This window comes from Oncorhynchus kisutch, linkage group LG26 (genome assembly GCF_002021735.2).
Source record: "Oncorhynchus kisutch isolate 150728-3 linkage group LG26, Okis_V2, whole genome shotgun sequence".
Classification (NCBI taxonomy): domain Eukaryota; kingdom Metazoa; phylum Chordata; class Actinopteri; order Salmoniformes; family Salmonidae; genus Oncorhynchus; species Oncorhynchus kisutch.
Window position 1 is genome coordinate 16,222,893 of NC_034199.2, and position 26,392 is coordinate 16,249,284.

The 26,392-nt window shown below is 40.8% G+C and overlaps 1 protein-coding gene across 2 annotated transcripts; it reads left to right on the plus strand.

Annotated features, from left to right (window-relative positions):
* The first annotated feature begins 1,610 nt into the window (after nucleotides 1-1,610).
* LOC109870916 (interferon alpha/beta receptor 1a) lies at nucleotides 1,611-26,351 on the plus strand. 2 transcript variants are annotated; one of them, XM_031805707.1, is made up of 8 exons: nucleotides 1,611-1,786; nucleotides 11,049-11,181; nucleotides 11,555-11,739; nucleotides 16,871-17,031; nucleotides 18,995-19,148; nucleotides 19,342-19,496; nucleotides 20,886-21,296; nucleotides 21,383-26,351. In XM_031805707.1, the coding sequence occupies exons 1-7, from the start codon at nucleotides 1,735-1,737 to the stop codon at nucleotides 21,252-21,254; spliced, it is 1,209 nt and encodes a 402-aa protein (XP_031661567.1). In that variant the 5' UTR covers nucleotides 1,611-1,734; the 3' UTR covers nucleotides 21,255-21,296; nucleotides 21,383-26,351. The 2 variants fall into 2 exon arrangements, with proteins under 2 accessions (XP_031661567.1, XP_020317207.1); XM_020461618.2 differs by having other exon boundaries at nucleotides 20,886-26,351.
* The last annotated feature ends 41 nt before the right edge of the window (nucleotides 26,352-26,392 follow it).

A 26,392-nucleotide genomic window follows, 5' to 3' on the forward strand; every position in this document is an offset into this window, starting at 1 on the left:
TCCTTTTGTTGTTGAGTGTGTATCGATTTCAGGCCCAGGTCATTTAAAGCTGTGTTGCTGAAAATGTACGAACCAGTCTCTCTCCAAAACTAACCACGTTTTGTTAGAAGAGACCCTACTGAGTATTTCCCACCCCAATTTAGCTGAGACAGATAGAAAAGTTCTCTCTACAAGCCAATATGTATCCCATGCACAGTCTATAACAGTGTATTGCATTGGGCACTATAAAGAGGGCAGAGTGAAAAGCCATCAGCAGGCCGTGTGACACAGTCCCCCTCCAAAGCTACACATATTTGGTTAGTAGAGAACCTACTGAGTATTTCCCACCCCACTATCTGAGACGGGTAGAATAGTTCTCTCTACAAACCAACTTCAATTTGCTTACCGCCCCAATAGATCCACAGATAATGCAATCGCCATCGCACTGCCCTATCCCATCTGGACTACCTACGTACCTACAGTATGCAAGAATGCTGTTCATTGACTATAGCTCAGCATTCAACACCATAGTACCCTCCAAGCTCAGGAGGCTGAAGAAATGTGTCTTGACCCCTAAGACCCTCACAAACTTTTACAGATGCACAATTGAGAGCATCCTTTCGGGCTGTATCACCGGCAACTGCACTACCTACAATCGGAGGGCTTTCTAGAGGGTGGTGCGGTCTGCCCAACGCATCATTGGGGGCAAACTACCTGCCCTCCAGGACACCTACAGCACCCAATGTCACAGAAGAGCCAAAAAGATCATCAAGGACAACAACCATCCGAGCTACTGCCTGTTCACCCCTCTATCATCCAGAAGACGAGGTCAGTACAGTTGCATCAAAGCTGGGACCGAGAGACTGAAAAACAGTTTCTATCTCAAGGCCATCAGACTGTTAAGTTAACATCACTAGGTGGCTTCCATCTGGTTACGTAACCCTGTACCTTGGAGGCTGCTGCCCCATATACATAGACTTGAAATCACTGGCAATTTTAATAAAGGAACAATAGTCACTTTAATAATGTTTACATATTTTGCTTTACTCATCTCATATGTATATACTGTATTCTATTCTACTGTATTTTAGTCTATGCCACTCTGACATTGCTCATCCTAATATCATCCTAATATTTATATATTCCATATTCCAACCTGTTGCCCAGCACAAGAGACTCATTTAGGTCTTGCAGTAAGTATTGAGTAATTCCAATAACATATATTAGTATTGTGGTTAGAGCATTGGACTAGTAACCGAAAGGTTGCAAGTTCAAATCCCGAGCTGACAAGGTACAAATCTGTTGTTCTGCCCCTGAACAAGGCAGTTAACCCACTGTTCCTAGGCCATCATTGAAAATAAGAATTAGTTCTTAACTGACTTGCCTAGTTAAATAAAGGTTAAAAAAAAACATTTCAACGTGTATTAACTTAAATATAGCCTACAAAATAGCTTTCAACATACCAGTATTTGTGTGAACTTGGTGGTCGCAATGCTGTGAAACAGTTGTACTACATTAGTGTAAAAAAAAAGATATTCCCAAAGTTTAGCGTGTTTTTTCAATGAGACTCTTATTTTGAAGAAAACAAATCCGCCATGTGATGCCAGCATAATATCCTGCTGCTAGAAGAACGGTAATGTAGACCTAGGCAGCAATCACAACAACTGTCCGCAGCAACTGGTGAAATTAACGATTTGTGAAGGCAGCTTGAGCAAACGTACGGTTGGATTCCTTGCTAAATAATAATTATTCATCATGAACGTGGGCTTTGCTCTCGTTCTTCTCTGGTCTCTCCCAGTAACCAATGGTAAGTAGCTAGCTAATGCTAGCTCTATATTGTCGTGTCTTGCTTTCTAATATAGGTAACGTTAGCTAGCTATAGAAGCTAAATATTCAGTTTTGGTGATGGCATGTACTATTATGTAGTGGAAATCAAGACTGGTTTTAGCGCAGTTATGGACAATTTTAGCTAACCCTTTAACTAACTTTAACCTAATTGTCGTAACCTTCCACGTTAATTGTGTTAACCTGCCACGAAAAGTCACTTCTGCTAGTCAAAACCGACAAACCTGCCCTGAGAGCAGTGTAAGTATCCACTAATGTGATACAGCATTAGCTAGGCCTTTTCATTTAAAAAAAAGAAAAATCAGTATACATACAATAAGTATACAAACAGACAATGATAACGTATACTAGGGGGTACACCAAATTACAGATTATACAAAGACCTTAAAAGATGCACACATATGGATTGTTTTAACAGCTTTCTTATTAGAAGAATGTAGAATGGTCTTAATGTACTGCTCGAATTCCTTCTAGAAAACGCAGAAGAGTGTTTTTTTTTTTATTAGTGAACTTACATTTATGAATATGAAATTTTTCCATTAGCACAATTAGATTTATGGAGGTTAAATGGTTTTTTCTTTATTATGGTTAAGGAAACCGAGCAGCACATTCTCACATAAAAAATAAAAAAAAGTCATCATATTAACAATTATAAAACTGTGAATATCTTTCCATAATTGTTTAACATGTAGACAATGCCAAAATAAATGTGAAACGGTTTCTGGATGCTCAACACAAAAAGTACAATCAATGTTAATGTATTTTTTTGAGTTTCTTCAGGTAATGATTCGCAGGGTAATGCTTATGGATCATTCTGAAAGAGACCTCTTTGACCTTGTTAACAAGCAAGTATTTGTGTGGTAATAACCAGACTTTTCTCCAACAGATATTAGTGAACAATGTATTCCAGTAACTTGTAACATAAGGAATGGATACAATATCCCTTTGAAATAAAGCACGTATAGATCTGTTGTTCTGAGGGAGCAAGGAGAAACATATTTTCCCTATTGGAGAGTCAACTGGATTAAGAGAGGGTAGGTCAGGAAGGTGAGGTCTGGCTACACCTATAAATAACAGGAGAGTTCCAGATGGAATAGCATCAAAGACTATGGCGAACTCTCTAGGTGTTATAGGGATATTGTAATTAGATCAAAAATTCCTCATCATTGAGTGATAATCCTTCTGCATTAAAATGTTAACTCACCAGCAGGATATGATTATTGAACCAGTTCTTAAAAAATAAATGCATGATTCAATACAAAACGTCCTTATTGTTCCAAATGAAATACCTATGCAGGGAATTAAAAAAATATATATTAACAACCACGCTAAGAATACTTATTTTGCAGGAATCTTATCAATGTCGTAGTTACAAAGTAACATACAATTGAGGCCACCAAAACAGGAGAAGATATGAGGGATGAAATTCCAAATTGAAGTAGGATTCTTAAAAAAATGTTTAGCCCAATTTATCTTAAGTATTTTTCAAAGTAGGAAAATCAACAACAAAAGAATTGAGACCACCATATTCATATGAGTTCATAATGACAGATTTCCTAATATAATGTGTATGATTTTTCCAGATGAATTTGAAAAGCACCTGGTCAACAGCTTTACCTATTTTGTTGTCAAGATATAGGGACTGGGCTGCATAAGTATGTCTGGAGATACCTTCAGCTTTAGAAAGCCATACTCTACCTTTCAAGGATAAATCCCTCTGCAACCAATGGTTCAACTTCTTTTTGGTTTTTTCAATAATAGGTATAACATTTAATGAGCATCTTTCCTGTTGATCCGTAGATATGGTAATCCCAAGGTATATTACTTTTTCCTTGACTGAAATATTGCATATAGAGGGTATTACACAGTCTTTAACAGCAAACAATTCACACTTAAGGTTCAGGCAAAAACCAGATGCTTTGGAAAGTATTATTTATCACAGCGACTGCTCTAAGGAATCTGGTCAGCATCTTTCAACAAGAGGGTTGTGTCATCTGCAAGCTGACTTATGATAATAAGAGATATAGAGATCCCTTTTATATAATTAGATTTAACAGAACTTGTATGAAGTTGGGTTGCAAGTAGGAAGAGGTAAGGCGAAATTGGGCAACCTTGCCTAATTCCTCTTTTCAAATTAAATCTATTTGAAGTGCCATGCTTTAATTTAATAGTACTACAAAATAATTCCTCAAAACCAAATTTCTCAAGGGAGAGAAATAGAAGCTCATGTTCCACTGTATCGAAGGCTTTATAAAAGTCTAAGAAGATCTTCTATCTTCGAAGATTAAATCAGAATAGTCAATAAGGTCTAACATCAGTCGGATATTATTAGATATATGTCTATTCCTCATGAAGCCAGATTGGGTTTCTTCTATAATTGAGTCCAATATTGCCTTCATTCTTTTTGCAAATATAGAGGCTAATATTTTGTGGTCATTACAGACAGATTGGACGTCAATTATCGAGTAGAAGCAAGTCTTTCTTGGGTTTAGGGATTAATGTAATCAGACCTTGAGCCAAACTGGGAGGGAGAGCATTATTTACAATGCTTTCAGAAAAGACCTCCAACAGAAAAAGTTTTGTAAAACTCAGCAGATATACCATCAGTCCCAGGAGGTGTATTCTTTTTGAGGTGTTCAATAGCATAAATTCTCTTCAACTATAATAGGGTCATCACGCTGTTCCCTCACAGCCTCCCCAATTGACTTCACATCCCCCAGAGAGTCAAAGAAAAGAGTTGAGGAAACCTCAGAATACTTAGAACTATATAAAGTCCTGTGGAAGTTGCAACTAAAGTTAGAGATTAATTTGGGATCATCTGTGATGAGATCATTAATATTTAATTTGTATTATTTTTAGTGGTATTTTTCTAACCTGAAAAATATGAACTCTAGCCACTTCTTCCTAGATCTGACAAAGGCTCCCTCTGCTTTCAGTTTATACATATCATCTAACTTGTTTTGTAGCTCAAACAGAACAGATTTGTTCTCCTCTGAGAGACTTTCAACAGGCTTTTGAACAATCTTTGTAATTACACCTTCTTCATCTCTCTTTGTCTTGGCAAGAATACTTCCATATTTTCTTAAATATTTTCCAACCTCATATTTAAAAAGCTCCCAGTTATTACTGTATGAATTGTCATTTATAGCTTTGTTCCAAAAGTGTGTAATTTAAATAGTTTATCTCCATCTTGACCAACTCATGTTTTAATAGAGCTATTAAGCTTCCAGTAGGATGCTCTGTCAAGGCCAGTATCAGAGAGAAAAGTTTCATGTCTATATAAATAGCTCTATGCTCAGTAAGGGGAGTGGCCAGGATGTTAACAGAAATACCCTGTTTATCAAAACATTTAGACACCAGACAAAAATCTATGAATGATTGTCTGGAGCATGCCTCATTACTCCATGTGAAAGACTTGTCATTAGGAAACTTTACTCTCCAAATATATATAATTTCAAACCTTTCCATAAACTGCCTCAAACTTGTATTCATAGAAGTGGACTGTCCCGGAGGCCATCTATCAATTACATTATTCGGAGAAATATTAAAATCCCTACCTACAAAAAGTAAAGCATTCGGGAACTTGGTTAGCCAATGGAGAATACGCTTTTCTAAAGATTCAAGTAAGTGATCATTTTCAAGTTTGGAATTGAAACCATAATTGTTGGTAATAATAAAGATGATGTTGTTACAGTTTATAACAAGACAAAGAAAGTGACCAAAAGGGTCGCAGTCAGAGTGCAAAATACTTCCATTGAAATGATTCTTTAGAGTGATAACTCCAGCAGAGAGTTCAGAGCTATGAGAGAGCCATACATCATTACCCCACTGAGATCTCCAGAAGTTGACGTCGGTAGCAACTGAATGAGACGCTTGAAAACAAACAATCTGTTTTAAGCTGTTCGGCAAATAAAATGTTTTGCCCTTGACGTTATTTCTTAACTCCCTAGCATTGAGTGACACAATAGACAATGACAAAGTGGAATATAGAACAAAGTACTATGAGCTAAACAACAATCGCAAATTGAAAAAGATTGAAAAGAAACCCGCATTGTATTCCATATAGATATAAATGATTGAGTGTGAATGGCTGTTCTTGTCTATTGATGTTCTGTATTATGTTTTGTGTGGACCCCAATAAGAGTAGCTGCTGCTTTTGCAACAGCCAATGGGGATCCTAATAAATTGCCAATCTAGCTGGGCCCCAAGCTCTTTAGTGATGTTCCTGGTGGACCTCTTCTCCACCGCAGCACAGGACCACTGGCACCCAGGGGTCAGTTTGGCATGCTGTACTAACCATTCTTTCATTTTGGTAGATGCCTTAATTGTTTTCTATCAGGCTATAGTTATATTCAAGAATAACTGCATATACTTGAAATAAACAATAGCCTTAAAAATAACATGGATTAGCATGTACCTCCTCTGCCTCCTGCACAGTCTCCTCTAGGATAAACATTTTCAGGGAAGATGTCTAGTTAAGACATCCTAGTTAAGACAACTGAACCCAAATGTATATCAGTTGGAATTAACAAGCTTCCTGTCTTGTATGCTTTGTCAAGACACAAACACACAGCAAATACAGGGACATTTACTTTTCAGCAAACATTAACTTTGGGGCGGCAGGTAGCCTAGTGGTTAGAGCGTTTGGGCCATCGAATCCCCAAGCTGACAAGGTAAAAATCTGTCGTTCTGCCCCTGAACAAGGCAGTTAACCCACTGTTCACTGGTAGGCCGTCATTGTAAATATGAATTTGTTATTTTCTTGTGACTCCCCATCCCGGATCCGGGCGCGTAATAATCGCATGACAACAATTAGCATAAAGCAACGGATATAAATATCCCTAGAAAATATTCCTATTCATGAAAACCACAAATGAAATATATTGAGACACAGCTTAGCCTTTTGTTAATCACCCTGTCATCTCAGATTTTCAAAATATGCTTTACAGCCAAAGCTAGACAAGCATTTGTGTAAGTTTATCGATAGCCTAGCATAGCATTATGCCTTGCTAGCAGCATACAACCTTGTCACAAATCAGAAAAGCAATCAATTAAATCGTTTACCTTTGATGAACTTCGGATGTTTTCACTCACGAGACTCCCAGGTAGATAGCCAAAGGCCATTTTTTCCCCAAAATATTATTTTTGTAGGCGAAATAGCTCCGTTCTTCACATTTGGCTGAGAAATCGCCCGGAAATTGCAGTCACAAAAACGGCGAACAATATTCCAAATGAGCTCCATAATATCGACAAACATGGCAAACGTTTTTTATAATCAATCCTCAAGGTGTTTTTCTAATATTTATTCGATAATATATCCGTCGGGACAATTAGTTTTTCAGTAGGACCGATTGGAGTAATGGCTACCTCTTTATTTTACGCGAGAGTCACCCTGGGAGCCATCATGTGACCACTTACGCAATGTAGCCACCTATGGCTATTCTTCAACATAAATGCGTAAAACTACGTCACAATGCTGTAGACACCTTGGGGAATACGTAGAAAGCGTAAGCTCGTTGATAGGACATTCACAGCTCAATAGGGACTCATTGGAACGCAGCGCTTTCAAAATATGGGGCACTTCCGGATTGGATTTTTCTCAGGCTTTTGCCTGCAGCATCAGTTCTGTTATACTCACAGACAATATCTTTACAGTTTTGGAAACGTTAGTGTTTTCCAGCCAAAGCTGTCAATTATATGCATATTCTAGCATCTTGTCCTGACAAAATATCCGTTTTTTTTTCAAAAAATGAAAATACTGCCCCTAGAGTCGCAACTGACTTGCCTAGTTAAATAAAATAAAAAAAGCTGTGTCCACTTCAGTCTAGTTAAATGAGGTGGAGCTAACGTTACAAAAACAAATCTGTCAACAAAATGTATTCCAGTACTTGACTATCTGAGGTGGAAGCTAGCTACAGTAACTACCTAATAACAGGGGTACACAGAGAAACTGTTGTAGTTGAGTTGCTTACTGATGTTATTTGCTGGAGGTGTTACACAATTAGCTAGTTACCTTGAACTAGATTTGCAACAAAGTTGTTCAGTGTCTAACGCTAGACTAGTCAACAACAGTCATGACCGGTTAACGTTACCCCATTGCATTGACTCGCGTTGCCTCCTCAGTTCAGTCGTTTTTGAGATGTTGATGATGGTCGGTCGGTAACCACTATACCATAACCCTCAATGTCAAATGGAGGCGCAAGAAGAGGGCTTCAACATAGGCCTATGACTCCTTTCCATTCGGAAACTCCCGGTTGACGCATCGAAAATGCCCTTCATCGCGAAGTCTGCCTCCGCGAAGTGCTGTCTGCAGATCCTGCTAGCTCAAACTAAAGGATGTGGAGCCACTTCTTCGAAAGTTGTGCGTCCTTGGGATTCCGATGGATTTTTTTGAACCAATTCATACAGCCTGGCGCTATACAGTTCGTGTTTGAATTACTACTTGTTGCCATTTTCATTGTCCACACTTGACTCCACTCTCTTCGATTCACTCTCTGCGCGAAAACTCAGTACCACAGACAATTTGCTGATTCCTGCCAGTGGCGCACTGGCGTCAGTCGTTACTATGGCAATTTAAAATGTTGCTGACCATGCCTCCAAATAAACCTTGTGTGCGATCAAAATACAAAATATAGATGTTGTTAAATACACATGTATTCAATCCACTAATACTAAACATCTCTTTGCTTAGCTTTACTTCCAAAAGTGTTTCCCTTTTTAAGCCCTGAAGTTTACGCTTATACAGTAATAGCCTAAAATAATGAAAGTAAAACCTCAATGTAGCCTAAATTGCACAATGATCCATTTCTTTTAAAGGTATTATTTATCATTATTTTACAATGTAATAACCCTGAACCCGTCCACCATGTGGTTATCCGCAGAGGCTGCGGGTTATGGGTCAACCCGCATATCACTAGTGTGTGTGCCTACCACCATCAGGAGGTTGGGGTAATTGTGTTCATCTCGATCAAGGCCCTCCAAATCTAGAAAGAGGGCTAGACATTCTGAGTCGCAACTGAGAGAGTGGAAAAAGAGCGAGACGTACAGATTTAGTCATAGGGAAATATTATGTAATGACCCTTTTTAAATCGCAGCCCCATGGGTGCACTGAAGTTTAGCAGGCCCGCACGCACACACACACACACACACACACACACACACAGCTGTTAAGGGAACCATTCTCTACTCTACATTTTTATTTATTTATTCCAGCCCATATGATAGTTCCTGTTGTGGTATTGCAAGTTCTGAGTCACACGGCAGGCTGAAACCTCTTTTGTCTAGGATTAGCTCTACAGGGTTTTTCCTATTCAAAATGTCTGTGTACAATTGGTATAAAAGCACTTGCTAGCTAGTGAGGTCAATGTCATCGTGGCTAGCCTATTCTTTTTTTCACCACTGATGTTTTTGCTTCTTTGGTCTAGAGTTATTTGTGTAGATTGCGCTTAAAAAAATTTAAATCCATTTTACAATAAGGCTATAACGTAACAAAATATGTAAAAGTCAAGGGGTCTGAATACTTTGAAGGCACTGTATGTTTCTCAATTTAAAATGATACCAGTAGATAATGTATATGCGGCTAACCCATAAAGCAGAAAGATTTCCTACATTATTTTTATGACATGAAATTGTTTAGTGCAAATTAAACCCTTGTATTCTAGGTACAGCAATGTTAATCAAAATAAGTAGCTGGCAATTATTAGGCTAATAAAATATGTCAAATAGGAAAATAGGTTTGGGGAGTGTTGTAATTCTACCTTTTTATTTGTGTGAACATGATTTTACAATACAGAGACAACCAAGAAGGTCAATGTCATAGAGGATTGCAGACATTGTTGGTGATGGGTGAAAAGAGATCTGCACAACCAATGTTTGCAAGTCAAAGCCACTATTGCCATTACCCAAAGTACCCATTCATGTGCATTTTAGCCCTATGTGTTTTACAGGAAGTGAGCTATACTCATAAATGTCATGAAACAGCCATAATATGAGAATCATAAGGGCAATAAACTGTTCCTTTTCTCTTAATGACCTCTACCCCACTCCTCACTAATCCACAGCTCTCTACCCATATCAGTGCCTGCCAACGTGATCGTCTTCCCTGCACTCAGCACATTCCAAGCTTCATTTTTATTTTATTTTATCTTTATTTAACTAGGCAAGTCAGTTATGAACAAATTATTATTTTCAATGATGTCTTTGTCTCATCGCGCACCAGCGACTCCTGTGGCGGGCCGGGCATACTGCGCGCTAACCAAGGTTGCCAGGTGCACTGTGTTTCCTCCGACACATTGGTGCGGCTGGCTTCCGGGTTGGATGCGCGCTGTGTTAAGAAGCAGTGCGGCTAGGTTGGGTTGTGTATCGGAGGACGCATGACTTTCAACCTTCGTCTCTCCCGAGCCCATACGGGAGTTGTAGCGATGAGACAAGATAGTAGCTACTACAACAATTGGACACCACGAAATTGGGGAGAAAAAGGGGTAAAAATTAAAAATAAAGATCTTTGTCGGAATGCACTCCCAGGACTCCCACTTCCACAAATGTTAGTTTTGTTCGATTACGTCTATATTTATGTCTAAATACCTCCGTTTTGTTCACACGTTTAGTTCACTGTTCCAAAGGCACAATGCGCGAGCGCAAAATCCAGACGAAAAGTCAAGAGTTCCATTAGTTTGTAGAAACATGTCAAATGATGTTCAATAATATTCCAACCGGACAATAGCGTATTCATTACAGAGGAAAAAGAAGGAATGGCGCGCCTGTTTGACTGCGAAGTGAACAACTGATTGGCCTCAGCCTAGTCCACATGTTGAAACAGCTCTTATTCGACCCCCTTCCACAATAGAAGCGCCCCAAACAATTTTCTAAAGGATGTTGACATCTGCTGGAAGCCTTGGGAAGTCCAATCTGGCCCCATAGACACAGCATATTGGATAGGCAATCAATTAAATGAAACTACAAACCTCAGATTTCCTACTTCCTGGTTGGATTTGTCTCAGGTTTTCGCCTGCCATATGAGTTCTGTTGTACTCACAGACATCATTCAAACAGTTTTAGAAACTTCAGAGTGTTTTCTATCCAATACTAATAATAATATGCATATATTAGCATCTGGAACAGAGTAGCAGGCAGTTGACTCTGTGCACCTTATTCAACCCAGCTACTCAATACTGCCCCCCTGTCACCAAGAAGTTAATAAACCTGTCTTCCTTTGTGTGTTTCAGTGCTTGCAGAGCTGCCTGTACCTCAGAACCTGACTCTGCTCACCCTGAACACAGAGTACCTACTAACATGGGACTGGGACCGGGACCAGATGACCACAGGCAACACTGTTACCTTCACTGCAGAGTACATGGGGTAAATCACCACACACACAGTATCACACACTTGGACACATCCTCCACCCCTCCCCATGTCACATTATAATATATCTCGCATGCTACAGTACAACCAAACTGTGGCTGGTCTAATTCTTCTTGCGCTACATACAATATGAGTTTCATGATCTGGTATTTGGCCAAGACTGCGTCTCATCAGTAGCAGATAGCCTAGTAGTTGAGCACATTGGGCCAGTAACCAAAAGGTTGCTGGTTCGAATACCAGAGTCGACTAGGTGAAAAATCTGTCGATGTGCCCTTGAGCTAGGCGGTTAACCCTAGTTACTCTTATCCAGAGCGATGTCAGCTAAAGGACTAAAATGTAAATCAGTGACCCTCTCTCTCCCCAATAGGAAGTATAAGATGCAGAGAAAGAAGAAGAACTGGAGCCGTGTGTGTGAGAGGACCATACATACCCACTGTAACTTCACAGGCTCTGATCTGCACTACCTGGGCATGTATGTGCTCAGGGTCCGAGCCAGTGCAGACGGACTGAACTCAGACTGGGTCCTTAAAGACTTCTGCCCCGATAAAGACGGTGAGAGAGAGGAAATGGGGAAGACTGACTTTGGCACCGATTTAAAAACACAAACTAAAGAGAGATAAAATGTGAGAACATAACAAAATAATAAACACAGTTGCAAAGAGGCAGTCACATCTAAGCACAACCACACACCAACATACATTATCAGTCAAAAGTTTGGACACCTACTCATTCTAGGGTTTTTCTTTTCTTTTTACTATTTTCTACATTGTAGAATAATAGTGAAGACATCAAAACTATGAAAAAACACATGGTATCATGTAGTAACCAAAAAAGTGTTCAAATCTAAATATATTTGATATTCTTCAAAGTAGCCACCCTTTGCCTTGATGACAGCCCTGCACACTCTTGGCATTCTCTCAACCAGCTTCATCTGGAATGATTTTCCAACAATCTTGAAGGAGTTCCCACATACACTACCATTCAAAAGTTTGGGGTCACTTAGAAATGTCCTTGTTTTTGAAAGAAAAGCAACATTTGTTGTCCATTAAAATAACATAAAATTGATCAGAAATACAGTGTAGACATTACATTTTTGTAATGACTTTTGAAGCTGGAAACAGCTGATTTTTAATGGAATATCTACATAGGCATACAGAGGCCCATTATCGGCAACCATCACTCCTGTGTTCCAATGGCACGTTGTGTTAGCTAATCCAAGTTTATCATTTTAAAAGGCTAATTGATCATTAGAAAACCATTTTTCAATTGTTAGCAAAGCTGAAAACTGTTCTGATTTTAAAGAAGCAATAAAACTGTCCTTTAGACTAGTTGAGTATCTGGAGCGTCAGCATTTGTGGATTTGATTTACAGGCTCAAAGTGGCCAGAAACAAATAACTTTCTTCTGAAACTCGTCAGTCTATTCTTGTTCTGAGAAATGAAGGCTATTTCATGCGAGAAATTTTCAAGAAACTGTAGATCCCGTGCAATGTTGTGTACTACTCTCTTCACAGAACAGTGCAAACTGACACTAACCAGAATAGAAAGAGGGGTGGGAGGCCACAGTGCACAACTGAGCAAGAGGACAAGTACATTAGTGTCTAGTTTGAGAAACAGACCCCTCACAAGTCCTTAACTGGCTGCTTCATTAAATAGTACGCGCAAAACACCAGTCTCAACGTCAACAGTGAAGAGGTGACTCCGGGATGCTGGCCTTCTAGGCAGAGTTGCAAAGAAAACGCCTTATCTCAGACTGGCCGATTAAAAATAAAAGATTAAGATGGGCAAAATAACACTGGACAGAGGAACTCTGCCTAGAAGGCCAGCATCCCGGGGTTGCCTCTTCACTGTTGACATTGAGACTGGTATTTTGCAGGTACTATTTAATGAAGCTGCCAGTGAAACATATGTTTCCCAATTGTCTGTAATATGTTCCGGGATTCATCCAATGGCTTTGAGGAGTATACCACCTCAGTCATCAGCTTCATCAATAAGTGCATTGACGACGTCATCCCCACAGTGACCGTACATACATATCTCAACCAGAAGCCATGCACTACAGGCAACATCCGCATCGAGCTAAAGGCTAGAGCTGCCGCTTAAAAGGAGTGCGACACTAATCTGGACACTTATAAGAAATCCCGCTACACCCTCAGTCAAACCATTTAAACAGGCAAAGCGTCAATACAGGATTAAGATTGAATCCTACTACACCGGCTTTGACGCTCATCGGATGTGGCAGGGTTTGAAAACGATTACAGAGTACAAAGGGAATTCCAGCCACGAGCTGCCCAGTGACGTGAGCCTACCAGATGAGCTAAATGCCTTTCATGCTCGCTACGAGGCAAGCAACACTGAAGCATGCTCTCGGTAGCCGATGTGCAAGACCTTTAAGCAGGTCAACATTCACAAAGCCACGGGCCGGACGGATTACCAGGACGTGTACTCAAATCATGTGCGGACCAACTTGCAAGTGTCTTCACTGACATTTTCAACCTCTCCCTGACTGAGTCTGTAATACCTACATGTTTCAAGCAGACCGCCATAGTCCCTGTGCCCAAGGAAGCGAAGGTAACCTGCCTAGAATGATTACCGCCCCGTAGCACTCACGTCAGTAGCCATGAAGTGCTTTGAAAGACTGGTAATGGCTCACATCAGCAGCATCATCCCGGATACACTAGACCAGGTATTCTCAAACTGGGGTACGCGAAATGCCGTCGGGAGTACGCCAAATAAAACTGATTCACGTTTAAAAAATAGTGTATAGATTTTTTTTTTTTCATTATTCACATTTTCAAACAGTCCATTTATAGTTTCCAACGGGGCTATACATTTGGGTTAGAGTTTTTTTTTTTCGCCTGAGTAGGCTCATTTCACTGCCAAAAATAAAATTAAACCATCTAGTGTTCAGCGAAATAACAACAATGTCAAATAAGGGTAGCCTAGTCAAATAATTAACATCCAATCACATTAACCGTTACTCTCTCGCGGAAATTCCACTAACGGTCCATATGTAGCCAAACTTAGCTGCTGTTCGTGTTGATATCTGTACTTGTGGTGCAAAAGCCATGACAGGGAGACGTAGTGGAGTGGTAACACCCATGCAAGCAGTTGGTCCCAACGTCACTTGGGTACACTGCAGCATCCACCGAGAGGTTCTTGCTGCCAAGGGAATGCCTGACAGCTTGAAAGACGTTTTGGACACTACAGTGTAAAATGGTTAACTTTGTTACAGCAAGGTTCCTGAACTATTTTCTGCACTATGCAATGATATGGGAAGCGACCATGTAACGCTTTTACAACATACAGAAGTGCTCTGGTTATCAAGGGGCAAAGTATTGACACATTTTTTTAAATTGAGAGACGAGCTTAAAGTTTTATTTGCTGACCATAATTTCCACTTGGCTGGCCACTTGCATGAGTTTCTGACACGACTGGCCTATCTGGGTGATGTTTTTTCTCGTCTGAATGATCTGAATCTAGGATTACTGTGACTCTCCGCAACTTTATTCAATGTGCGGGACAAAATTGAGCCTATGATTAAGAAGTTGGAGCTCTTCTCTGTTTGCATTAACAAGGACAACACACAGGTCTTTCCATCATTGTATGATTTTTTTTTTTTGTGGTCAAATGAACTCAAGCTTACATACAATGTCAAATGTGATATAGCGAAGCACCTGAGTGAGTTTGTTGCACAATTACGCAGGTACTTTCCCGAAACAGATGACTGTGTGTAAAATGATTTAAAACAATACAACTCAACATTGCAGAGTTATGTGCATCCTTTCAAGCATACCCTTCTCATTAACCTGTGGTGAGTATATTCACAAAAAAAAAAAAATTCTATGAACAAATAAGGTTTTATATGTAAGATGGTTAAATAAAGAGGAAAATTATTGATTATTATATGTGCCCTGGTCCTATAAGAGCTCTTTGTCCCACGAGCCAGGTTGTGACACAAATTCTCACTCATTCTTATGTTTAATAAATGTATCGTATAGTGTGTGTGGGAGGCTTACAATAATGGCAAAAAAACATTTGAGAGTGCGCTGACCCTGGTGCTAGAGGAGGTTGAATATTTGAAGGGGTACAGGACTATAAAAAGTTTGGAAACCGCTGCCCTAGACCAACTCCAATTCGCATACGGCCCCAACAGAACCACAGATGACGCAATGTCAATCGCACTCTACAATGCCCTTTCTCACCTGGACAAAAGGAACACCTATGTGAGAATGACTACAGCTCAGCGTTCAACACCATAGTGCCCACAAAGCTCATCACTAAGCTAAGGATCCTGGAACTAAACACCTACCTCTGCAACTGGACTTCCTGATGGGCCACCCCCAGGTGGTAAGGGTAGGCAACAACATATCTGCCACGCTGATCCTCAACACTGGGGCCTCTCAGGGGTGCGTGCTTAGTCCCCTCCTGTACTCCGTTCACCCACGACTCCCAACACCACCATTACATTTGCTGACGACACTACAGTGGTAGGTCTGATTACCGATAACGATGAGGGCCTATAGGGAGGAGGTCAGAGACCTGGCAGTGTGGTGCCAGGATAACAACCTCTCCCTCAATGTGAGCAAGACAAAGGAGCTGATCGTCAACTACAAGAAAAAGCGGGCCGAACAGGCCCCTATTAACATCGACAGGGCTGTAGTGGAGCGGGTCGAGAGTTTCAAGTTCCTTGGAGTCCACATCAGCAACATGTTGATCATGGTCCAAAAACACCAAGACAATCGTGAGGAGTCCACATCAGCAACATGTTGATCATGGTCCAAAAACACCAAGACAATCGTGAAGAGTGCACGACAACAACTTTTCCCCCTTAGGAGACTGAAAAGATTTGGCATGGGTCCGCAGATCCTCAAAGTTCTACAGCTGCACCATCGAGAGCATCCTGACTGGTTGCATCACCACCTGGTATGGCAACTGTTCGGCATCTGACCGTAAGGCGCTACAGAAGGTAGTACATATGGCCCAGTACGTCACTGGGGCCGAGCTTCCTGCCATCCAGGACCTATATACTAGGCAGTGTCAGAGGAAAGCCCCAAAATTGTCAGACTCCAGGCACCCAAGTCAGACAGTTTTCTCTGCTACAACACGGCAAGCGGTACTGGAGCCTGGACTAATTAACAGCTTCTACTTCCAAGCCATAAGACTGCTGAACAATTAATCAAATGGCCACCCGGACTATTTACACCCCCCCACCACCATTTTGTTTTTTACACTATTGCTACTCGCTGTTTAATCTATGCATAGTCACTTTACCCCTACCTACATGTACAAATTACCTCTACTAATCTGTATCCCCGCTCATTGACTCGGTACTGGTACCCTCTGTGTATAGCCTCGTTATTTTGTTACTTTTTTATAATTTTTTACTTTAGTTTATTTGGTATTTTCTTAACCAACAATGCAGTTCAAGAAAGAGTTAAGGGCTTGTAAGTAAGCGTTTCACAGTAAGGTTATATTCGGCGCATGTGACAAAGTTTGATTTGAATGAGTAGGTGTGTCCAAACATTTGACTGGTACTGTACGTAGACACCCTAACACACAACTAGCACAGGAAGATCGCTATCGATCACCAATAATCGTTCTCTGGAGTTGGCTCGGCTGGATTCTTACTTGATGATTACTGAAAGTTTATTTACGCTTATTTTTCTGTTCTTCCCCGTCTAGCTGCTTTGGGCCCACCGTCCAGGGTTGAGCTGGCTCCTGTGGGGAACCTGCTGGACGTGACCATCTCTGACCCCCTGACCAGCACCCAGGGCTCCATGAAGGAACACGTCCTCTCCCTGTACTACCACATCCTGTACTGGAGCCTGTCTGATGACCCTCGGGTACTGTCTTTTCTTATTAGCACTGACTTTTCTGATAGCTACTTTATTGTTGGAAAATGTACTGTTGTTGATATGTGGTGGCTCACCTAGCTACCTTAAAATGGATGCACTAAGTAACTACTAAATGACAAAAATGTGAATGTTACTTTTTTTGGTTTCTAGCTGAAACTAGGACAGATTCATTATTTTTTTGGAATAACTAGAAATCCTCAGTTTTTAAAATACCTTTTGTTTCTCCAGCTCACACTTCCCTTTTCTATGTTTTCTTAAGGCACCTGGGCCTCCCCTCAGTAACCCTGTGACTGCTATAAAACCCCACACACCAGAAGCCACAACATGTAACACTCTAAACCGCAACCTTAAAAAGAACACACCTCTGTTCCTACTCTGGTTTTCTATGCAGGGTTTCTATGTAGGTTTTCTATGTAACGCAACACAATAATAGACCTTTCAGACTTATGGAATGTGGCGCCTTGAAAGCGCTACGGCATGTGTGTTTGTCTGAAAGGGTACACTACGGCTTTTTAAATGCCGCAACGAAACCTTTTCTGGAGGTAGTTTCGAAGCGCCATTGAAAACAGGAATTTAACTTGTCTGTTAAGGAATGATGGGACTAACATCAATTTCTAGGCAACCAGAACTGTCAATCAAATGAGCATCAGCATCATCTGGGTATGTGTGCAACAAAAGTTCAACGTTCACCTTCCGCTACCATTTCCGTCAAGCCGTCGATAAACCCAATGTATGCATTACACAGAACGTACTGCAACTGCCTCTGCAACGCAATGCTGTGAGGCAAGCGCAGTGTTCCATTGGAAATGAATGTACTTCTGGTGAACAAAAATTCAACGAGGCGTAAGAAAAGTTATTTTGAAGTTCATAAAATATGACTTACCAATACATTTTGTAGGGAGAAAAAAACTACATTTCTACCCTACCATAAAAACAACAGCACATCAATGAGCAACATTTATTGTTTTCAGGGAAACAATACCAAACATTCTATGCTGGAGCAGAATTCTGTCTGAAAAGGTACATCAGGTTATCAATTGTTGCTATCGACCTGTTACTGTAGTGGCATCCTATGTAAGGGACTGTGCACTTGAGGTATGTGGCCACTTGGAAACACCAGTTAGACCTCTCACTCAAACCCATGTAATTTGTTATGTTGCACCTACCTCACATTTTCCAGGAATATTGGCTCAACGTGGTCCGGGTTAGGGAAGGGTTTGGCCGGGGGGGCTTTACTTGGCTCCTTGATGCTATAGCGACTCCTTGTGGCGGGCTGGGCACTTGCAGGCTGACTTCAGTCGTCAGTTGAACGGTGTGTCCTCCGACACATTGGTGCAGTGGGTGTTTAGAAGCGCGGTTTTGGCGGGTCATGTTTCGGAGGACGCATGACTCAACCTTCGCCTCTCCCGAGCCTGTTGGGAAGTTGCAGCGATGAAACAAGATCGTAATTGGATGAGTTGTGTACTCATGGTTATGCATATACTTTTCATATTTCTTCTGTACGATTTCAATTTAGCCCTATCCATATAGGACAATCCCCACGAGTGCGAAGGGTTGAATATTTAAAAAAGTGTATTTATTCTAAAAGTAAAGCCAACACGTTTCAAGGTTTTTATTCTGTTCAATATCAGACAGGGCATTCAAATGCGCATCAGATTGAATGCAAAGCTCTTATTACGTATTCTCTGTAACTCCCCCAGGGCTTCAACATCAATTGTATCTGCTCTTCTGCAGCCATTCCACTTACTTGATTTAATCTAGTACTAGCATAGATGGTTCATGTGAAGAAGGGCTTGGTGATTAGTTCACCAGTGGAATCAACTGTGCTAGTACTGCATTACATCAAGTAAGTGGAATGGCTGGAGATACTCCAGAGAGGTTTGGGAAACACAGCCCTATCTTATTTCACTCTGCAAAAACCTATTTTAACATGTTTTTATTGTTTGAACAGGGTCTAAAGCCTAATGTGGTGAACTCTAACAACAACCTGGTGACGCTGCCTGAGCTGGAGGCCTGGACGTGGTACTGTGTCATGGTTCAGTCTCGCTACGACTACTACAACAAGACAAGCGGCTACACAGCACCCCAGTGCATGCAGACAGAAGGTAAAGACTTTGAGATTGGTTTTGAAATAGCATGACGTGTTTGTGTGTGTAACCTACCTGTATCCGTGTGAGTAAGTATACTGTATGAGTGTATTTTTTTTGTATATATATATATTTTTTTTACAGGAGTATTTACACATTAATGAGGGCACTGTAATCTGAAGGACACTTGTGTGATTGTCTTCATCCACAGGTGACACTCAGTGGAGGCAGATCTTCCTGTACTTCCTGGTCTCCCTGGTAGTATGTTTCCTGCTGGTGCTGCTGCCCTACACCTTCTTTAGGTTCTACAGAGTCCTCAAACACACCTTCTACCCCACCATCCAGCTGCCTGCATACATCCAGGAGGTAGGCTGTACATGGGCTAACAAGCACACACATCCTATCAAATTTTATTTGTCACATGCGCCAAATACTACCGGTGTAGACCTTACCGTGAAATGCTTACTTACAAGCCCTTAACTTCTTATGGTATAGGGGAAGCTTGCATCCCACTTGGCCAAAAACCAGGGAAAATGCAGCACCGCAAATTCAAATAAATTGATATAAAAATCTAACATTCATTAAATCACACATGTAAGATACTCAATTAAAGCTACACTCGTTGTGAATCCAGCCAACATGTCAGATTTCTAAAAGGCTTTTCGACGAAAGCATAAGAAGCTATTATCTGTTGATAGCACAACAGTAAACAAGGAGGGTAGCATTTTTCAACCCTGCAGGCGCTCCACAAAACGCAGAAATAAAATATAAAACATGCCTTAGCTTTGACGAGTTTCTTTTGTTGGCACTCCAATATGTCCCGTAAACATCACAATTGGTCCTTTTGTTTGATTAATTCCGTCCATATATATCCAAAATGTCAATTTATTTGGCGCATTTGATCCAGAAAAAAACAGCTTCCAAAATGCGCAATGTCACTACAAAATATTTCAAAAGTTGTCTATAAACTTTTCCAAAATATTTCAAACTACTTTTGCAATACACCTTTAGGTATTTTTAAACGTTAATAATCGATCAAATTGAAGACGAGTCTAACGCTACTTTTCAAGTCTTGGCCAAATCTCAACAGCGTTACCCTTTTCCAGGATGGCCCTACTTCTTCATTGCACAAATTAATAACCTCAACCAACAACAAGTTCCTAAGAAATATCGTTTGCCAATGAGAACTCAGTGAAGACAGACCTAAAAAAAAAAAGAAGGAATTCTCTGGGTTTTGCCTATTATACTCACAGACATGATTAAAACAGTTTTAGAAAATTCAGAGTGTTTTCTATCCAAATCTACTAATAATATGCATGTCTTATATTCTTGGCATGAGTAGCAGGAAGTTGAAATTGGGCACGCTATTTATCCAAAAGTGAAAATGCTGCCTCCTATACCTTAACTGCATTTTTGGTTAACTTCTTAAGAAAATAGAGTAAAACAAAATTGACTAAATAAACCAAAGTTTAAAAACACAATAACGAAGCTATATACAGGGGGTACCGAGTCAATGTGCGGGGATACAGGTCAGTCAAGGTAAATTGTACATGTAGGTAGGGTTAAAGTGACTATGTATGTATATGACTATGTATGTATAATAAACAGAGAGTAGCAGCAGGCCTCACAGTGGCTAGCATGTAAACAACAGTAATATCTAGGTATCTGTGGTTGGGTGTGTGTCTCGGGGGTGTTGGGATAAATTGAGTAATCGTATGCTGCTCCCTCTCCCCCCCCCCCCCCCCCCCCCCCCAGTACCTCTGTGACTCCTCCCTCGGCTCTGAAATGCCCATGCTCCTCACTCCTGAGTCGGAGCTGTGCTGTGATAATCTGAGCGTGTACGCCGAGGTGGTGCTGCTGGAGATCCACATAGCTCCTCCCTTCACAGCTCCCCCCTCAGGGCTGCAGCATGACAGCAGCAGGCATAGCCGCCAGGGCAGTGAAGGCAGTGGAGACTCTGGGGTCTACTCCACAGAGGGAGGCTCCGGCCAGCAGGGTTCTAGTGGTGGGGGTGAGCCAATCGGGAGAGACAAGGAAGTGGAGAAGGTCAAGCTGGAGGAGATGGGGGAAGAGCCTGGAGACGAAGGAGTTCCGGATGAGGGAGTTGTGGATGTGTGCATCTGAGGAGAGAAGGAGAGAGCGAGAGGAGCGCTGGGTGGAAAGACTGTAGGTGATGGTTGAAGAATTGTAATAGGGAAAGGAGGAGGGTCATACAGAATGTTCTCTGAAGTCTGTCTTTCTACCCCTCAAAGGACACTTTGAAGTTGATGACATCTCGCTTAAAAGACATCACACAGATTAAAAGACACATCTCAAAAGTAAGGGTGTAACGGTAAACGTATTCATACCGACTCGTTCGGTATGGGGGACCTCTGTTCAGTCTGCACTGTGAACCCAGATTAAAACAAACAATTTTACTGTACCAGTCAAACGTTTGGCCACCCACTCATTCCAGGGTTTATCTTTATTCTTACTATTTTCTAAATTGTATAATAATACTGAAGACATCCAAACTATGAAATAACATACATGGGATCATTAGTATTCAAAAATGTGTTAAACAAATCGAAGTATATATTTTAGATTCTTCAAAGTAGCCACTCTTTGCCTTTGACAGCTTTGCACACCCTTGGCATCCCTCTCAACCAGATTCATGAGGTTGTCACCTGGAATGCATTTCAATTAACAGGTGTGTCTTGTTAAGTTAATTTGTGGAATTCCTTTCCTTAATGTGTTTGAGCCAATCAGTTGTGTTGTGCCAAGGTAAGGGTGGTATACAGAAGATAGCCCTATTTGGTAAAAGACCAAGTCCATATTATGGCAAGAACAGCTCAAATAAGCGAAGACAAACGACAGTCCATCATTACTTTAAGACATGAAGGTCAGTCAATCTGGAAAATGGAAAGAACTTTGAAAGTTTCTTCAAGTGAAGTCGCAAAAACCAAGCGCTATGATGAAACCGGCTCATGAGAACCGCCACAGGAAAGGAAGACCCAGAGTTACCTCTACTGCAGAGGATAAGTTCATTAGAGTTAGCAGCCTCAGAAATTGCTACCCAAATAAATGCTTCAGAGTTCAAGTAACAGACACATCTCAACATCAACTGTTCAGAGGAGACTGCGTGAATCAGGCCTTCGTGGTTGAATTGCTGCAAAGAAACCACTACTGAAGGACACCATTAAGAAGAAGACTTGCTTGGGCCAAGAAACACGAGCATTGCACATTAAACTGGTGGAAATCTGTCCTTTGGTCTGATTAGTCCAAATTTGAGATTTTTGGTTCCAAACGATGTGTCTTTGAGACGGAGAGTAGGTCAATGGATGATCGCATGTGTAGTTCCCACCGTAAAGCATGGAGGTGTGATGGTGTGAGGGTGCTTTGCTGGTGACTTTGCTGGTGACAATTCAAGGCACACTTAACCAGAATGGCTACCACAGCATTCTGCAGCGATACACCATCCCATCGGTTTGCACTTAGTGGGACTATCATTAATTTTTTAACATGACAATGACCCAGAACACACCTCCAGGCTGTGTAAGGGCTATTTTACCAAGAAGGAGAGTGATGGAATGCTGCATCAGATGACCTGGCCTCCACAATCACCCGACCTAAACCCAATTGAGATGGTTTGAGATTAGTTGGACCGCAGAGTGAAGGAAAAGCAGCCAACAAGTGCTCAGCATATGTGAGAACTCCTGCAAGACTGTTGGAAAAGCATTTCTCATGAAGCTGGTTGAGAATGCCAAGAATGTGCAAAGCTGTCATCAAGGCAAAGGGTGGCTACTTAAATCAAAATATTTTATATTCTAACACTTGTTTGGTTACTACTTGATTCCATATCTGTTATTTCATAGTTTTTATTCTACAATGTAGAAAATAGTCAAAATCAAGAAACCCTGGAATGAGTAGGTGTCCAAACTTTTGACTGGTACTGTACATGGATATTTCACTAGGCCTATAGGCTGCATTGTATGCCTCTTGGGTAAATCTGAGCAACAACAAAAACATTTCAGGCTATCCCGTTAAAACAACTAGAGACTACAGAATGTGCACGTTGTAATTACAATTTGAATCTTAATTGATGGATTTCTAACTGTCCTTTTTGTGAGGCGCAGCCAGGAAATAGTTCTGTCCAATGGCGAGTGGTGGGGTCGATTTAACCAGGAGGATTCTCCATCACCAGTTTGGGAACATTTTGGCTTCCCAGTAAGATTATTGCGGGGATGGACACAGAGTATGTTGCCAGTGCAGCTGCCAACACCTCAACATGTTGACACAGTTACGCTGACATCACGCCAGTATTCCTACCACCAGAACAAGACTGCAACTCAAAAAAACAACGCAACGTCGTCTCCCCGCTGCATTCAAGCAGCCCTTCGCAGCTGATTCTGACCGGGCCAAAATAAACAAATGACAAGAGCGATAGGTATGTTTATTGCCATGGAAATGCGCCCATTCTCGGTGGTTGAGAAGAATAAGGCGTTTCAGCACTTCTTGAAAGTGCTCGAGCCACGTTACGAACTTCATTTCAGCAGATGGGTAGTACCCACTCTATATAAGCAAGCTGAAACAGAAGTTGTCAATAAATAGGCCAATGCACCCTGTGTTGTGCTTACTACAGATGGATGGACCTCCCAGGGCTACGGAGAGCTACTTAAGTGACAGCCCTTCACATTTCCCTCAACTGGGAAATGAAAAGTACCGCGCTATAGACATGCCCCCTTTATGAGAGTCACACAAGTGCACATATTTTTCTCTTTGTAAGAAAACCTTATAGCATAGGCTTCTACAATGTCTGAGCCATGTTTACATGTTGATTTCACACACATATTGCACTTTATTTTAGTGTTGTTGAGTAATCATGTGTTTTCATTTCAGAAAATATAAACAAAAATTAACTACAGTAACTGACATTTTCCCGCTGTACCAAATCCGAACCGTAGCGCGACCCCTAAACCAGGTTCTGTGAACTTTTACACCCCTACTCAAGGTACCATCCATAGCCACCTTGTGACAGGATGGCATGTTATTAATGTGATTCCTGTTTGTCTTTATTCTACCTGTTCACTGCGACAGTTGTGAATTTGTGCCTGGGTTGTTCTGGGAATCCCATGTTGCTCTGTGTTTTAAGGGCATAGAAACAATATTAAAGCTGGGAGAGGAAGGAGCATCTATCAGATTAAGAATATCAACAAGACCCCAGCCCACCTTTCTTTTCTATGGCCATGCTGGAAGAGTGTAGTGGCATGGTGTCGTGAGATGGGTGTGCTCCAAACTACATGTCAGACAGTACTGGTCACTGCCAATGGCATGCCTTCTTTTTCCAGCTAATTCTGTGACCGTTGGTCCATTGGCATGTATGAAGACTGACTGCTGCAAGATGTTGTGTGTTCCCCTATACTGTAACTAAAGCGGTAAACCCCATTCAAAATAAATGAAGGAATTCATGGGGAAACAGGGTAGCTCATCAGTTAAACGGTTAAATTTGAACATTTTCAATCACAAGTATGGTGCAGATAATCAACCTCAAGTTTGTCCAGTCAAGACATCTTCAAAACGAAGCCCATCATGCATGTTGGTTTTTATGTAAATGTTAAATGTATTAGTTTGTCCTTTTTATGATTCTTATAGAATCTGAAATCAAGAATAGTGTCATGTTTTCTCTCTGAGACCTTCTCATTATTTGACTTCCTCTTTGTCATGAAAGGTGCTTTGCTCCAACTGTTGCTGATTGGACCCCTGAGTCTTAAAGAAGAACTGAATCTCGTGTGTGATTTATTTGATGCATTTGTTCTCTGAGCTGAAAACTCCCCTGTCGAACAAATACCTCCTAGAGGTTTTTCATTGTAAATACAACATTTTGTCAAAGTAAAAAAAGTGGAAATTATCAGCGTCACTTAAGTTGATAAAAGTGACAAAATATATTCAGCAAATAACCATAATGTATATTAGCTAAAGCCTCAAAACCGAAGCCAATACAAATGTGAATTTCCTATGCTTTATTATTATAACCAGCTACAAACAGCTCTTTGTATTACATGCCTGTACAGTTGAAGTCAGAAGTTTATGTACACCTTAGCCAAATACATTTAAACTCAATTGAGATGTACAAACTATGGCCACGCTGTCAATGAAGCATGCCAATGTTGAATGTTTTATAATTTTAAGCTTGGAAAAGACACCCTTAATCCCAGACTTGGGACCAGATAGCCACTCCACTGAATAGCAGGCTAGTGATTGCTTTGCAAAGCTTGCCGTTAGGATTTGCCAGTAGATTGTCGACTTGATTCATAATGATGACTGCTAGCTAAGATTTTGAAAGTATGTTGATGACATGATCCGTCCAATCAAAGCTACTTTAGATGAAATTACGTCAGATCACATATCTGTGGCCAATGACCTCGAACCTTCTTGGATGGGCACTTCAAATGTAACTCTATGGCAGCACCCAAGGGGCTTGAATTTTAGAGTTTTACCCTACCCTGACTACACAGCTTGCAAAAATACATTTAGAAATCGTATTAATTTATTGCACCCACACTGCTCGTGCGCGTCAACGTTGCCAAGGGCTAAAATAGAAGTCCTTTCTATTTATTTTTTATTTTTTTACCCAATCCAATTGGTAGTTACAGTCTTGTCTCATCGCTGCAACTCCCGTACGGACTCAGGAGAGACGAAGGTCGAGAGCTATGCATCCTCCTGGAAGGAGGAGAGATCACTAGAAATGATTCGGTTGACCGTTATATGTGTGGATTCATTGTCAGAGTAGGGGACGTTGTGCATTTCGGGTAAAATAACAACTCAATGTTTATATCCCAGGACAAATTTGCTAGCAACAGCAAGCTAGCTAAATAGGACAAATGAGCTAGCAAGCTAACTAGCGAAATTGCCAGACATGTTTAATGCTTTTCGACCTGTCCCCAAATTAATGTAATTGGTTCAGAGTTTGTTTTGATATTTTAACCTGCGTGTCGTGATCACGTTTGGTGTAGTGTTGTACATTTCATGTATTGTTTAGAGTTTTGTCGTGCCTTCGCTGGCATGCATATAAAATAACATGTTTGCCTCACCAAGATTGACATGCTAAAATTGCCACTGAAAGTAGTCCTGGTGAATAGTATGCACAAAACAATGGTTGTCTTCATGTATATCTCTGGTCATGCTGTATTATTGCATCCAAATTGAGTTTCATTCATATTAAAGTATTTAACTCACCTCATACGTCTTGACTAAGTGTTTGATTGCATACTGATTAATTGATG

Excerpts from the sequence above, each read along its gene's own strand:
- LOC109870916 (XM_020461618.2), top strand. The coding sequence starts at position 1,735 with ATGAACGTGGGCTTTGCTCTCGTTCTTCTCTGGTCTCTCCCAGTAACC. Across the intron at positions 19,149-19,341 it reads CCAGTGCATGCAGACAGAAG|GTGACACTCAGTGGAGGCAG; the intron begins GTAAAGACTTTG and ends CTTCATCCACAG. Across the intron at positions 19,497-20,885 it reads TGCCTGCATACATCCAGGAG|TACCTCTGTGACTCCTCCCT; the intron begins GTAGGCTGTACA and ends CCCCCCCCCCAG.